Source organism: Mirounga leonina, unplaced genomic scaffold, assembly GCF_011800145.1.
Source record: "Mirounga leonina isolate KUSES-001 unplaced genomic scaffold, KU_Mleo_1.0 Mir_101595, whole genome shotgun sequence".
In the NCBI taxonomy this organism is placed as follows: Eukaryota; Metazoa; Chordata; class Mammalia; order Carnivora; family Phocidae; genus Mirounga; species Mirounga leonina.
This window is the reverse complement of record NW_023270158.1, coordinates 7,836,201-7,850,151: the sequence shown is the minus strand read 5'-3', so window position 1 is coordinate 7,850,151 and position 13,951 is coordinate 7,836,201. Positions and strand designations below refer to the sequence as shown.

The 13,951-nt window shown below is 40.9% G+C and overlaps 1 protein-coding gene across 1 annotated transcript in view; it reads right to left on the bottom strand.

The window, feature by feature from the left end:
- Positions 1 to 13,951, bottom strand: part of PHEX (phosphate regulating endopeptidase homolog X-linked) — a 217,000-nt gene that overhangs the window by 9,772 nt on the left and 193,277 nt on the right. The window contains exons 18-21 of the mRNA XM_035000704.1: positions 13,427 to 13,494; positions 9,673 to 9,803; positions 2,964 to 3,029; positions 1,867 to 1,971 (exon numbers count right to left, since the gene is read on the bottom strand). Of these exons, the coding sequence (XP_034856595.1) occupies positions 1,867 to 1,971; positions 2,964 to 3,029; positions 9,673 to 9,803; positions 13,427 to 13,494 (370 nt within the window). The remainder of the gene's footprint in view (positions 1 to 1,866; positions 1,972 to 2,963; positions 3,030 to 9,672; positions 9,804 to 13,426; positions 13,495 to 13,951) is intronic.

Sequence of the window (13,951 nt, the reverse complement as noted above, 5' to 3'; positions counted from 1 at the left end):
TGGAACAGAATAGAGAGCCCAGAAATGGACCCTCAACTCTATGGTCAACTCATCTTTGACAAAGCAGGAAAGAATGTCCAATGGAACAAAGACAGTCTCTTCAACAAATGGTGTTGGGAAAATTGGATAGCCACATGCAGAAGAATGAAACTGGACCATTTCCTTACACCACACACAAAAATAGACTCCAAATGGTTGAAAGACCTCAATGTGAGACAGGAGTCCATCAAAATCCTAAAGGAGAACACAGGCAGCAACCTCTTCGACCTCAGCCGAAGCAACTTCTTCCTAGAAACATCGCCAAAGGCAAGGGAAGCAAGGGCAAAAATGAACTATTGGGACTTCATCAAGATAAAAAGCTTTTGCAAAGCAAAGGAAACAGTCAACAAAACCAAAAGACAACCGACAGAATGGGAGAAGATATTTGCAAATGACATATCAGATAAAGGGCTAGTATCCAAAATCTATAAAGAACTCATCAAACTCAACATCCAAAGAACAAAGAATCCAATCAAGAAATGGGCAGAAGACATGAACAGACATTTTTCCAAAGAAGACATCCAAATGGCCAAGAGACACATGAAAAAGTGCTCAATATCGCTCAGCATCAGGGAAATCCAAATCAAAACGTCAATGAGATACCACCTCACACCAGTCAGAATGGCTAAAATTAACAAGTCAGGAAATGACAGATGTTGGCGGGGATGCGGAGAAAGGGGAACCCTCCTACACTGTTGGTGGGAATGCAAGCTGGTGCAGCCACTCTGGAAAACTGTATGGAGGTTCCTCAAAAAATTGAAAATAGAGCTACCCTATGATCCAGCAATTGCACTACTGGGTATTTACCCCAAAGATACAAAAGTAGGGATCCGAAGGGGTACGTGCACCCCGATGTTTATAGCAGCAATGTCCACAATAGCCAAACTGTGGAAAGAGCCAAGATGTCCATCGACAGATGAATGGATAAAGAAGAGGTGGTATATATATATGGAATATTATGCAGCCATCAAAAGGAATGAGATCTTGCCATTTGCAACGACGTGGATGGAACTGGAGGGTATTATGTTGAGTGAAATAAGTCAAAAAGAGAAAGACATGTATCATATGATCTCACTGATATGAGGAATTCTTAATCGCAGGAATCAAACTGAGGGTTGTTGGAGTGGGGGGTGGGGGGGGAGGGATGGGGTGACTGGGTGATAGACACTGGGGAGGGTATGTGCTCTGGTAAGCGCTGTGAATTGTGCAAGACTGTTGAATCTCAGATCTGTACCTCTGAAACAAATAATGCAATATATGTTGAGAAAAAAAAAAAAAAAAGAAGAAGAAGAAGAAGAAGAAGGTAGCGGGAGGGGAAGAATGAAGCTGGGGAAATTGGAGGGGGAGACGAACCATGAGAGATGATGGACTCTGAAAAACAAACAGGGTTCTAGAGGGGAGGGGGGTGGGAGGATGGGTTAGCCTGGTGGTGGGTATTGAGGAGGGCACATTCTGCATGGAGCACTGGGTGTTATGCACAAACAATGAATCATGGAACACTTCATCTAAAACTAATGATGTAATGTATGGGGATTAACATAAGAATAAAAAATTAAAAAAAATAAAATTAAAAAAGAAAAAAAAAAAAAAGAAATACCAAGTGGGTTATGATAGGCTGGTAATCCACTTGACAACACCAATAAACTCTAACTCAATCAGTTAATTAATTACGTCCCATAGAACACTAAGAAGGTGAAATTTACCCTGAAAATAAACAGCAAGATAACATTTCAGCTAAAATCAAAGATATACCACTAAACTTTTGACCATGGGAGCAAGCCAAAGTCCCACATTTCATCTCTGATGCCCCTTCCTTGGCCTACTCACGTGAGCATAACTCAGGAAGAAGAGCTGGTTGTTGGTGAAGATGATGCCTGGTAGGAGAGGCTCCTCAACTCCCTGCCTCTTGTCATTTATCCATTTCCTGTAGGCCTGGTGAGAGAAGCAGAATGGATGATCCTCTGCAATGGTGACCTTCCTCTTTTCTCACCCAGGGCAGAGATCCTAAATATATCCTCCACCATGTACCAGCCTGTCAAGTTTTCCTTTAACAAAACCAGCCCCTGGAGATGCCAAACATTGTTGTGTTGCTTAACAGCGAGGCAGGTTCACCTGCAAAAAGACCTTACGCTCAATAGATACCAGGGCAGCTGGGCCAAAGCATTCACATGTTAAATAACTCCTCCTCCCCCAAAAATCTATTCTTTCTCTGACACAATGGCAAGGACTATGGAAATAAATTTGGGGGTCAACATATTGGTGCCAAATTTTTATTTTTCCAAATAAAAGGGAAAACTGTCATCTTCAATCACCATCACCTTATAAAATATATGTTAACCAGAAGACAGGAAGGATGTAACCTCAGAATAACAGCCTGGTCTTTACATTAAATGCATTTACCTCTAAGAACATCTTTCCACATCGTCCTCACATTTCTTGTTTAACCAAGGACCAGCGGATGATGAAAACATTATTACGGACTCTTACCTGGCCCACTATATGAGAACCACTAGCCTCTGGCCACAATTTAGAAGTTTGGTATTTTAAGAGAAAATTGCAAGAAGAGCTAGAAAGCAGTGTACTCAAGGAAAACTCATATGAACGTAGCCCTGAGGAGATTTCTGTAGCATGCTTTGATATTATTGTGAATGCATCTACTGAAAACTATCCTTTAAATACATGATTCTTAACAACAATTATTGTTCTTTAGGGTGACTTTACACCCCCCCCCAAAAAAGAAATGCAGCTGTATTCATATAGAGTAGGACAGAGTCAACGTGGAAATATAATTCTATTCACAGAAATTCACAGAATTGACAGAAATCTAACTCCTCAAGAATATGTCTATAGAGTAAACTGACATGCACCCATGTGGCATTCTATAGTTTAATTTTAAAAATCACAGCAAATGTTGCAGTGCATACCCTAAAAGCTTCCCGCAGACCTCCATTATCAGCAATATTTTCTCCCAGGGTCCTCTTTCCCTTCACCTAACAGAAAGAAAAAGAAAAAAAGAGTGTTTCACAGCCAACTATCATTCAGCAGGAGGCTTAAATGTGATAGCTAGAGAAAGTACCATATTTTAAAGAGCAAATTACGTTCAATAAATCACAGGTAGTCATAATATATTGTGAGATGGCAAACTCACTCCAGCAAGATGCTCCTGAATATAATAATTTCTATTTTATTATGCTACGCATTTCTTTCTCACCCACCTCTGCATTCTTACCAATTTAGCCAGCCCCGATAAAATGTTAACAAATTCTGAGTGACTCTGGTTTAATGGAGAAAAAGTAGAAATGTCAATACACAGATTACTTTCTCTGATTAATTCATATCATCTGAGTATTCTTTTCAGTGTGCTTGTGTTTCCAAACATTTACGATCCACACAGGAACAAAACTTCACCAACCATCACCATTTTACCTTCAGTGACGTCCATGAAAAATTAAAAGGAGAGTAGTTCTCATGGGGGACAAAACTCAAACAGAAGTCGTGCAGGCCACAAGGTCAAGACTTGCAACGGGTAGGATAACCAGCCAAGTGCGGTGAAGTAATTCCTCCACACATTTGAAGATTGTTTCCGAAATCCCTAAATAGGCCAGGACAAAAAATACTCCAAACCAATAGAGCCCACAAGCCAGGATCCAACCTGCCCCTTGTTTTTGTACAGGCTACAAGGTGAAACTGGACTTTACATGGCTCAGTGGGGGGGGGGGGGGGGGGGCGAAAGAAGGGGAACATTTTGTGGCACGTGAAAATTACACGAAGTTCAAATTCAGTGTCCATTCGTGGACGTACTGTCCGCAGCAGCTCTCCTGCTAGAGCGGCAGAGCTGAGTAGCAGCCACGGAGACCCGTGGCCCGCAAAACCACAATTACTTCCCGTAATTACCCTTTGCAGACAAAGTTTGTCAATCCCTGCCCAAGGGGCAGAATAATGCCCCACCCACCCACCCAAGATGTCTAGATCCTAAATTCCTGGAACCTGTGCAAATGTTATCTTATGTGGCAAAAGGAACTTTTAAAATATGATTACGTAAAGGATCCGGAGACATTAGCCTGCATTAGCCACGTGGGTCTGGTGTAACTAGAAGGGTCCGTATTAAGTAGAGGAAAAGGGGGTCAGGAGAGTGTGTCAGAGTGATGCAATGTGAGCTGTGACCAGCCACTGCTGGCTTTGAAGAAAGAAGGGGCCAGGAGCCAAGGAATGTGGCCAGCCTCTAAAAGCGAGGAACAGCGACGCAACAGATCCTCCCCTAGAGCAGCTAGAAGGAAAAGCAGCTCTGCTTACATCTTGGCTTGAGCCCACTGAGACCTGAGTGTGACATACAGAAATGCAGAACAGGGTTTGTGTTCTTTCAGGTCATTAAGTTTGTGGTGATCTGTGACAGCAGTAACCAGAAACGTGGACACCCTGCTCTCAACTTTAGAGCCATGGATCCTACCCACTCTTCCCTTTTAAGCTAGGCCAATCACCCAGGTATCAAGCAATCACAATGGATAAAAACAACTCTTCAGACAACATTTATTTCTGTAATCACCCAGGACCCTCCTAGCTTCGGTTCTCCAAAGTTCCCACTCCTGCTCTTACATAGATTCTTTCTTTTATGACAGTCCTCCAAGGTAAGTGTTGTTACCACCACCTTGCTTAACACACGGGGAAAGAAGAGCTCAGAGTGTGTAGCACAGGTCTTTGGTGTCGCACCAGATCCCTGTTTCTACCGGGACTGTGCACCCATTCTTACAACTGCTCCTAGCTCAAAAAGGTTAAGCTTAGCTTAGCAGAGTCGCCTCACCTGAAGTTTCCCGGCAGGTGATGTCCTACCTCTCAGGAACTGACTGATGTGCACTCAGAACTGCCCAACCCCTTACCCCAGGCTGAACAATTTCTGTGGTGCGATTCAGGCCCCAGAACCTTCTACGGAATCAGGCTGAGACAAAACTCCTGAAACCAACATGTTTTCTCGTATAGGTTTCTCCTGAAACCAACCACCATCTTATAGGTTTCTCCTGAAACTACTTCCTAAATAAGTCCCTTACCTAAGAAACCCCTTCTTGGGCTTTGCTTCCAGGGAACCTGACCTAAAATAGTGATTAAAGGAACTACCCACATTCACAGGGATTCAAACCCAAGCAGTTTGTCTCCAGAGTCTTTGCTTCATAATATGCTACCTTCTCAAGTCACAACTGCTCTTGATTCTGGTGCTTCTGTTTATATCTACTCATGCTTGAATTTAATCTCCTTCCTTGTTCCTCTAAGCTTTATCAAAATCGGAGGTTTGGGGAGTAGCCTTCCCCCTCTGGCTCCTCCCACTCTAGACCACCTCAGCAGACCATATGGCCGTAGGTTGCCTCTCAAGACTCACGAGCTGCTCACAGTCTGCTTCTGTGGCACTCTACTGGAGCTCTCTCCAGTTCACTGCCAAGGGTTCAGGCACAGAGGACCAGCATCCACAAATGGAGCCAGAAAATAAAGCACAGCCCTTTATACCCACAAAGAAAGCCACCCTTTCTCCTCTGGGAATGAGAATAAAACTGTTTTCTGATGGTTGGATGGATGGATACTGACACAGCATCCCCTTTCTATCGTCCTTGTGACAAAGGTACACATTTGCTGGAATTTACTTTCAATATTTGACATTTTAGTCCAAATTGATGCTGTAGAATAGTCCTCCCACCAACATACCACCTAGGAATAAAATGAACTTAAAATAAGAGAATGACAGAATGATATGGGGGGAAGAATATGGATGTTGGGGGACGCCTGGGTGGCTCAGTGGGTTAAGCGGCTGCCTTCTGCTCAGGTCATGATCCCAGGGTCCTGGGATCGAGGCCCGCATCAGGCTCCTTGCTCAGTGGGGAGCCTGCTTTGCCCTCGGCCTGCACTCCCCCGCTTGTGTGCTCTCGCTCTCTCTCTCTCTGACAAATAAATAAAATCTTTTAAAAAAGGAATATGGATCTTGGAATCACACCAATCTAAATTCTAATCTAGACTTTACTGCGGGTTTTTATCTCTTTGAGCTTCAGTTTTCTTATATGTAAAATAGGCTAGCAATATGTATACCTCTCAGGACCAGAATGAGGATTAAATTTGTTTCAGGTAAGTGGAAAGTCTAACACCCAAGCCTGCAGGTAACAATCATCAGGAAATCTGTATTCCCTTCATCCAATAAAACTGCTCTTCTATTGTTTTGTTGTTGTTTTCAGCCCCCAAATCTTTGCCTTTGTTTTCCCCTAAGATGGGGTACCTACGAGTATGTCACAAAGTAGTAATAATATTAGCCACAATTTACTAAGCACTTACTGCATGTCACACATGATGCTGGTGCTTTATATAATTTCAGTCATTTAGTTCTTACAAATGAATGAGTTCAGAAATAGTGACCCATTTCACAGATGAAGACTCTGAGACTCAGGAAAGTCAAGCAACTTTCCCATGTTCACAAAACTTATAACTGGCTGAGTCAAGATTTGAACCTCTGACTCTAGAACCCCTCCCTTATGCTCTTCCTGGAGCAACATATATTCTCGATGGATTTTCACAATGTGATAACCTCTGAATTGAATACAGATAAACAGGGGCACCCATTTCAGGTCTCCTCGTGACATACTTGTAGATATTAAAGGAATATATGGGCAGAGAAATAAATGGCTTTCCAGAACAGTGATGAAAGAGCTAGAGATACTATTCAAGGATACAGCCTCTGGTTTCTCTGCCTGGACAAGGAGTGGTGTTCCTGGTGTTGAATATGGCTGAAGAACCAGGAGGACCAAGTCAGTTCTGTGTGGTCTCTTGCTTCTGTTATGTGCTGTCCCCTTGACTATACAATGTAGGAGCATACAGTGCATGCATCTATATTTTAGAGTAAGGGCTTCCTGCAGATCCATACCCTACCAACAATTCTTCATTATTGGTCTCTTACTGTCAAATACAACAAGAGAAATCTATCTCATAATTATGAAAGCAGGGGCAGAAAATGCAATAAAAAACTACAAGAAAAAAATTAATAGTAGGGAGAGGGCATGGAAACCTGATCAAACCAGCAAAATAAGAAAAACAAAAAAGAAGTAAAAACAATGTGCAGGAGATAAAGTATATACAGAAAACTATACAGTTGTACTGGAAAACCTAAAACAAGAACCAAACAGATAAAAAGGCATACCATGTTCTTGAACAAGAAGACTATATCATAAAAAATGTCAATTCCATACACCGAATATGATTTAATTTAGAATCCCAATGGGATTTTCTTTGGTGGACAGGGTGAGAATCAGTAACATGATCTTGGAGCATATACAGAAGTTTCTTTGCCTGGGCAAAGCACATAAAAGAACAGTGAAGGAGACCTTGTATTGACAGATACCAGAACAATCCATATAGCCATGGTAGTAAGACCTTGGTGTAGAAATCAACATACAGACCAGCAGAATAGAATATACAATCCAAAAATTGATGTCAGTATGTAGGAGATTCTAAAATTTGACAAATACTCAATTCAGTGAGGAAAAAAATGTCTTTCAATCAATGATGTTGGATCAACTGACTATCCTTTTGGAAGAAAAGAACTCTCACATTAAACTCCATAAAAGGGGGGCACCTGGGTGGCTCAGTCAGTTAAGCATCTGCCTTCGGCTCCAGACATGATCCCAGGGTCCTGGGATCAAGCCTCAGGTCACACTTCCTGCTCAGTGGGGAGTCTGCTTCTCCTTTTCCCTCTGCCTCTCCTCCCTTCTGGTGTTCTCTTTATCTCAAATAAATAAATAAAATCTAAAAAAAAAAAAAAAAAAAAACCCTCCATAAAAAAGTTAGGTTTCATATGCATGAAGATTTAAATATAAAATAACAAAACAACAAAAACCTTCCTAGAAAAGCCAGGAGACTGCAGAAACTATATTTTTAAAGATTTTTTATTTATTTGAGAGAGTGAGAAAGAGCAGAAGAAGCAGACTCCCTGCTGAGCTCAGAGCCTGATGTGGGGATGTGGGGCTCCAGGTGGGGCTCGATCCCAGGACTCCAGGATCATGACCTGAGCCAAAGGCAGATGCTTAACAGACTGAGCCACCCAGGCACCCCTACTTTTTAAGAGAAATAGGTATCTTTGGCTCTATAGAAATGTTTAATTTTTGTATGTCAAAAGATGCATACATAAAATCCAATGGATGCATAATATATTTGGGAGAAAATACTGTAATGTGAATGACAAAATTTTTAACATCTGTAATATCTTTAAAAAGTTCTCACGCATTAGCGAGAAAAACACTGAATAGATAAATGCTCTTTCATATATCACCGGTGGGAATATGAATATTATAACTTGTTGGTGACAGTAGGAATCTATCCTAGATGGACAAAATGAATATGTATACAATGAGAGGGTTTGTTATAGCAGCATTTGCTGTGGGAAAAGAACTGGAGACCAAGTGTGACCTCTCTCAACATGAGGTTAGCTGAATATGTAGAGTACGTTGCCACTGTGCACTACTAGGCAGCCACTGAAAAGCAGGCAATAAAGGGGTCTGTGGGGGGCACCTGGGTGGCTCAGTCGTTAGGCGTCTGCCTTTGGCTCAGGTCATGATCCCAGGGTCCTGGGATCGAGCCCCGCATCGGGCTCCCTGCTCCGCGGGAAGCCTGCTTCTCCCTCTCCCACTCCCCCTGCTTGTGTTCCTGCTCTTGCTGTCTCTCTCCGTCAAATAAATAAATAATCTTTAAAAAAAAAAAAAAAGATAAAGGGGTCTGTGGTGTGTGTCTATCTCTTTGTGAGCAAGGGAAACAGTGTATCAGGGTGATTAAGATGAATGACAGGTAGGGAAGAGAAGAGTGATGAGAGGTGTAAGGCTGAAGACAAGAAAGGAACAAAATCCAGCACACACGAACAGCATGTATAAAATTTCATTCTTGCCTTCACGGACATGCATGTATGTATACATAATAGAAAATAGACATTTTAGAAGTACATTTATTTTGTTTCAAACTTCTATAACTAACATCTCTTAACCAATTCAGAGTCATTAATTCAAAATAATGAGGGTTCTAGAGGGGAGGGGGTGGGAGGATGGGTTAGCCTGGTGATGGGTATTAAAGAGGGCATGTATTGCATGGAGCACTGGGTGTTATGCACAAACAACGAATCATGGAACACTACATCAAAAACTAATGATGTAATGTATGGTGATTAACAATAAAAAATTAAAACATAAAAAAACAAAATAATGAGATGTATTTCAGTGGATTAACTTAAGTAGTAATTTGGAAGGAAATTTTTTTAAATGATATGAAGTGTAGATTTATAAGAACTGTATTGTTTATGTTTGCTACAAGATTTTCTACATTTATCTAAATCTAGGAAACCAAACTAATGTTTAGGCCTGTGAATTCTCAAACTTGACCTTGTATCAGAGTCACCTGAGGGCTTGGCGAAAAGACAGACTGCCAGAAGCCCAGCGCCCCCCTCCCTCCAGGATTCTGGGTCAAGAGGTCTGCAGTAGGACTCAAGAATTTGCATTTCTAGCAAGTTCCCCAGAGAGGCTGATGCTGTTGTCCTGGGAACCACACATTGAGAACCAATGGTCTAAAGCAAACTCATGTCCAAAAGAAAAAAAATGACCCACCAAATGCCATAGTTGTACTTACATTTAAGCCAGCTTTCCTCCAATAATAGTTGCTATATTGGTTAACCATGCACTTTGTTTTTTCTTTAAACTTTTCTTCTGAGTCAGTAGACCACCAAGGATCCAGGTTTCCATTTTTATCATATTTTCTACCTAGTGAAAAGGAAAGTTAAAAGACATTTGTACTACCTGTGTTCTCTTCTAGGATTTTTATGGTTTTAGGTCTCACATTGAGGTCTTTCATCCATTTTGAATTTATTTTTGTGTAGGGTGTCAGAAAGTGGTCCAGTTTCATTCCTTTGCATGTAGCTGTCCGGTTTTCCCAGCAGCATTCGTTGAAGAGACTGTCTATTTCCCACTGGATATTCTTTCCTGCTTTGTCAAAGATTAATTGGCCATATATTTGTGGGCTCATTTCTGGGTTTTCTATTCTTTCCATTAATCTACGTGTCTATTTTTGTGCCAGAACCATACTATTTTGATGACTAGAGCTTTGTAATAGAGTTTGAAGTCTGGAATTGTGATGCCTCCTGCTTTGCTTTTCTTTTTCAAGATTGCTTTGGCTATCCGGGGTCTTCTGTGGTTCCATACAAATTTTAGGACTGTTTGCCCTAGCTCTGTGAAAAATACTGGTGGTATTTTGATAGGGATTGCATCATTTTTCCAAAGAAGACATCCAGATGGCCAACACACATGAAAAGATGCTCAACATCACTCATCATCAGGGAAATGCAAATCAAAACTACAATGAGATATCACCTCACACATGTCAGAATGTCTAGTATCAAAAAGATAAGAGATAACAAGTGTTGGAGAGGATGTGGAGAAAGGGGAACCCTCTTGCACTGTTGGCGGAAATGCAAATGGGTGCAGCCCCTGTGGAAGACCGTATGGAGGTTCCACAAAAAGCTAAAAATAGAAACAGGTTCCACAAAAAGTTAAAAATAGAACTACCCTACGACCCAGCAATTATACTACTGGGTATTTATCCAAATGATATAAAAATACTGATTTGAAGGGGTGCATGCACCCTGATGTTTAGAGCAGCATTATCTACAATTACCATATCATGGAAACAGCCCAAGTGTCCACTGACAGATAAATGGATAAAAAAAAAAGTGGTATATATAGAGACAGTGGAATATTATTCAGCCATAAAAAAGAATAAATGTTGCCATTTGCAATGACAGGGATGGAGCTAGAGAGTATAATGCTAAGTGAAATCAGTCAGTCAGAGAAAGACAAATACCATATGATTTCACTCATATGTGGAATTTAAGAAACAAATGAGCAAAGGGAGAAAAAAGAGAGAGAAGCAAACCAAGAAACAGACTCTTAACTCTAGAGAACAATCTAATGGTTACCAGAGAGGAGGTGGGGGGGATGGGTGAAACAGGTGATGGGGATTAGGGAGGGCACTTGTCCTGATGAGCACCAAGTGATACATGCAAGTGCCGAATATTGTACACCTGAAACTGATATTACACTGTATGTTCACTAACTAGAATTTAAATAAGGACTTAAAAAAGAAATTTGTACTATTTGTGGAAACTAATTTTTTCATTTTCCCTTTCCCTCAATTCAATAGACCTTGAAAAAGCAGTCCCAGTAGCAAGGGTCATTCCTGGGAGCAGCTCCCACCTTCTCTCCAATGTCACAGGTTAATTATAAAAAGAGGGGTTGAGAAAGAGGTTTGAGGAAGTTCTTTCCTTCTAAGCAACAAAGAACATTTTAAAAATAAGATTCATCAACTGATGGCATGCACACCGTGAACCAATCTTGAATTCTTTGTTTTCACCTGATGTGACCCATAATGTTCTCTGGATTATGAAATGAAACGGCTTCATTCAGAAAGCCCACGGAGGGAGCTGGAGCGTCACTACCAGTGAAATTCCAAACGATCCATAGGAACAGCCCAGTGAGTCATTCACACCGATCCATAGGCACAGCCAAATGAGTCATTCACACCGTGAGACCACAGCCCCTGACTCAGCCCTATAGGAACGTGTTTCCTCCAAGTTGCTAGGAGCTGAGAGGCACATAAAACCTCTGTTATGAATCATTTCACAGCCATCAGTGTGCATGGAAGGCCCATCTGTCCTGCTTTGACAAGGCAGGTGGCTCTAAAAAGAGAACTTGGAACAAGAATGGAAATCTCCAAAACATAATGGAAAAAAAGATTAATTATACATGGTAGTTTGTTTTTTGTTTTTTGTTTTTTCTGTTTTTTTGCTACAGGCTCAGACTTCGTTTTGTCTACACCCTTCAAAAAAAGTTTGAGTAGATCTGGACTATCGTCCATACTCAAGATTACTATTGGTTTAAATTTAATTATGCAAAGAACTCTTCCTTGGACTTACAAGAAAATCCCCGAAGCAAAGGTGTTAACTGAAATAATCCAAAGCTCTTTGGCAAGGGTGGATGCCACTACCACCACCCCCTGGGAGAGCATGGAGTCACTGTCCTCCATACACTATCCCACCAATCATTAAACAGTTACTGGGCACGTAGTTAACTCTGTAACTCTCTGTTCTAATTATTGGTTATGGAATGAAATTGCCATCATTAGATTATGTCCTTTGAGAATGAATGGCTCCAGAAGGCCTCCAAAAGATTCCGGGGGAGAACTGTACTTAAATTTCCCAGGAAGAAAGGCCCAGAACCAAGAGATGACTACTGGGTTATGTTTCTTAGCTAAGACTCTCCTCTTAGATAAAGCGAACATGCAAAGACAGAAAGTGTAGCTCTGGAGATTGAGATGACTATAAGGCAGCTACATTTTTAATAGGGAGGGGAGAAATCAGAGGAGCAGAAACCCTAGGTGATTCAGGAAGCGCTGGTGGGAGCACAGGAAGAACTGTCCAGAAGGAGAAGAACCAAGAGTCTCTGGCCGTGGAGTAGGCATCCAGGAAAGGATGTTGGAGACACCACCGACATGGAAGAAAAAAAGGTCCTCCTACACAGTGTTGCCTTGTGCCAGCCAGGTCCTTGAATCTGCCTGTAAATCATTGTGCAGATGTGCATATGATTGTAATTTGCTGCTAATTCATAAATTTTAGAGATTTCATGTGGATTTCCAATAATGCTCAAAGGTAAAGGAGAAAGGAGTGCCAATCAAAAATTATGACGACTCTCAAAGGGCGCTAATTTCAGTTTATGTCATGTTCTGCTCTTGTGCTTAAATATCATCAGGATACATAGCACATTCTTCTATATTATACATTATTAGAAAAGCAAAGCCTTTTAACAAAATTCTGAATATATGCCAGCATAGAGAAAAACAGAGCTTAAGCATTGCATAATCTTTGCAATAGTATAAAGGGATCAGGCAGCCAAGCTCCAGAGTCCTAACTGGCTGAGTCCTAACTTGGCAGCACGTATAATCATCTTAGGAGCAGAGCTCACACCTCCAAGGAGAGCATCTCAAGATGGTGAATAAAGAAATGACAAAGGGGAGAAGCTATGAAGCAGTTCCTGGAACTATCGTGGCAGCTACAGCAAGCCTGATCTAAATGCAAAGTTAACTTCATTGAAATTACAAGGTCTTTTTTTTTTTTTTTTCCCACGCTATCTCATCACCAACGGGAACAATTACTTATTTATGGCAAGCTATCACAGCAAGACATGGGGGGAAGTTTTCAATCAGCAATCATACTGCTTTGGATAATCTTCAGTCTATGATGATGCCACTATGCAAAGATAATAGCAACAATTAACATCCGTATCATCAACATTATCATAAAAAGCAGCAGCTCATACAACGAACCGGTACTTACCATTATTATCAAATCCATGTGTAAATTCATGTCCAACAATTACTCCTATAGCTCCATAACTCAGAGATCTACGGTACAAATATATAATTTGGAGAAAATTACAAGCATTAATCTCAGAGCATAATCCTTTGATTTTTTTCAATGAAAGCCAAGATAATCTGTTTTCTAGTAACCACAATAACAACTTAATAACCATACCCACAAAATTATAAAAAAAAAAATCTAAACACACCCTTCTCACTGAAATGCATAAAGAAAACTATGACCCTGTACGACATTAGGGATACGAAAGAGATGGTTTCTAAAGTCCCTTCCAGCCCTAAGGTTTCTATGATTCTGTATCTGCTCCAGCTAGTTTGTATCCATGAACACATAAAGCAGCAGCAAGCTTTGAAAAGATCCTGTCAGTAAACATACCATTTATTTTTTTATCTGAGAACCTGTTGAAAAATCACTCTAGACTTAGAAGTTATTCCCCAAATGCAATCATAAAAAAAGGAACAGAGCAGAGATTCAAAGGGATCA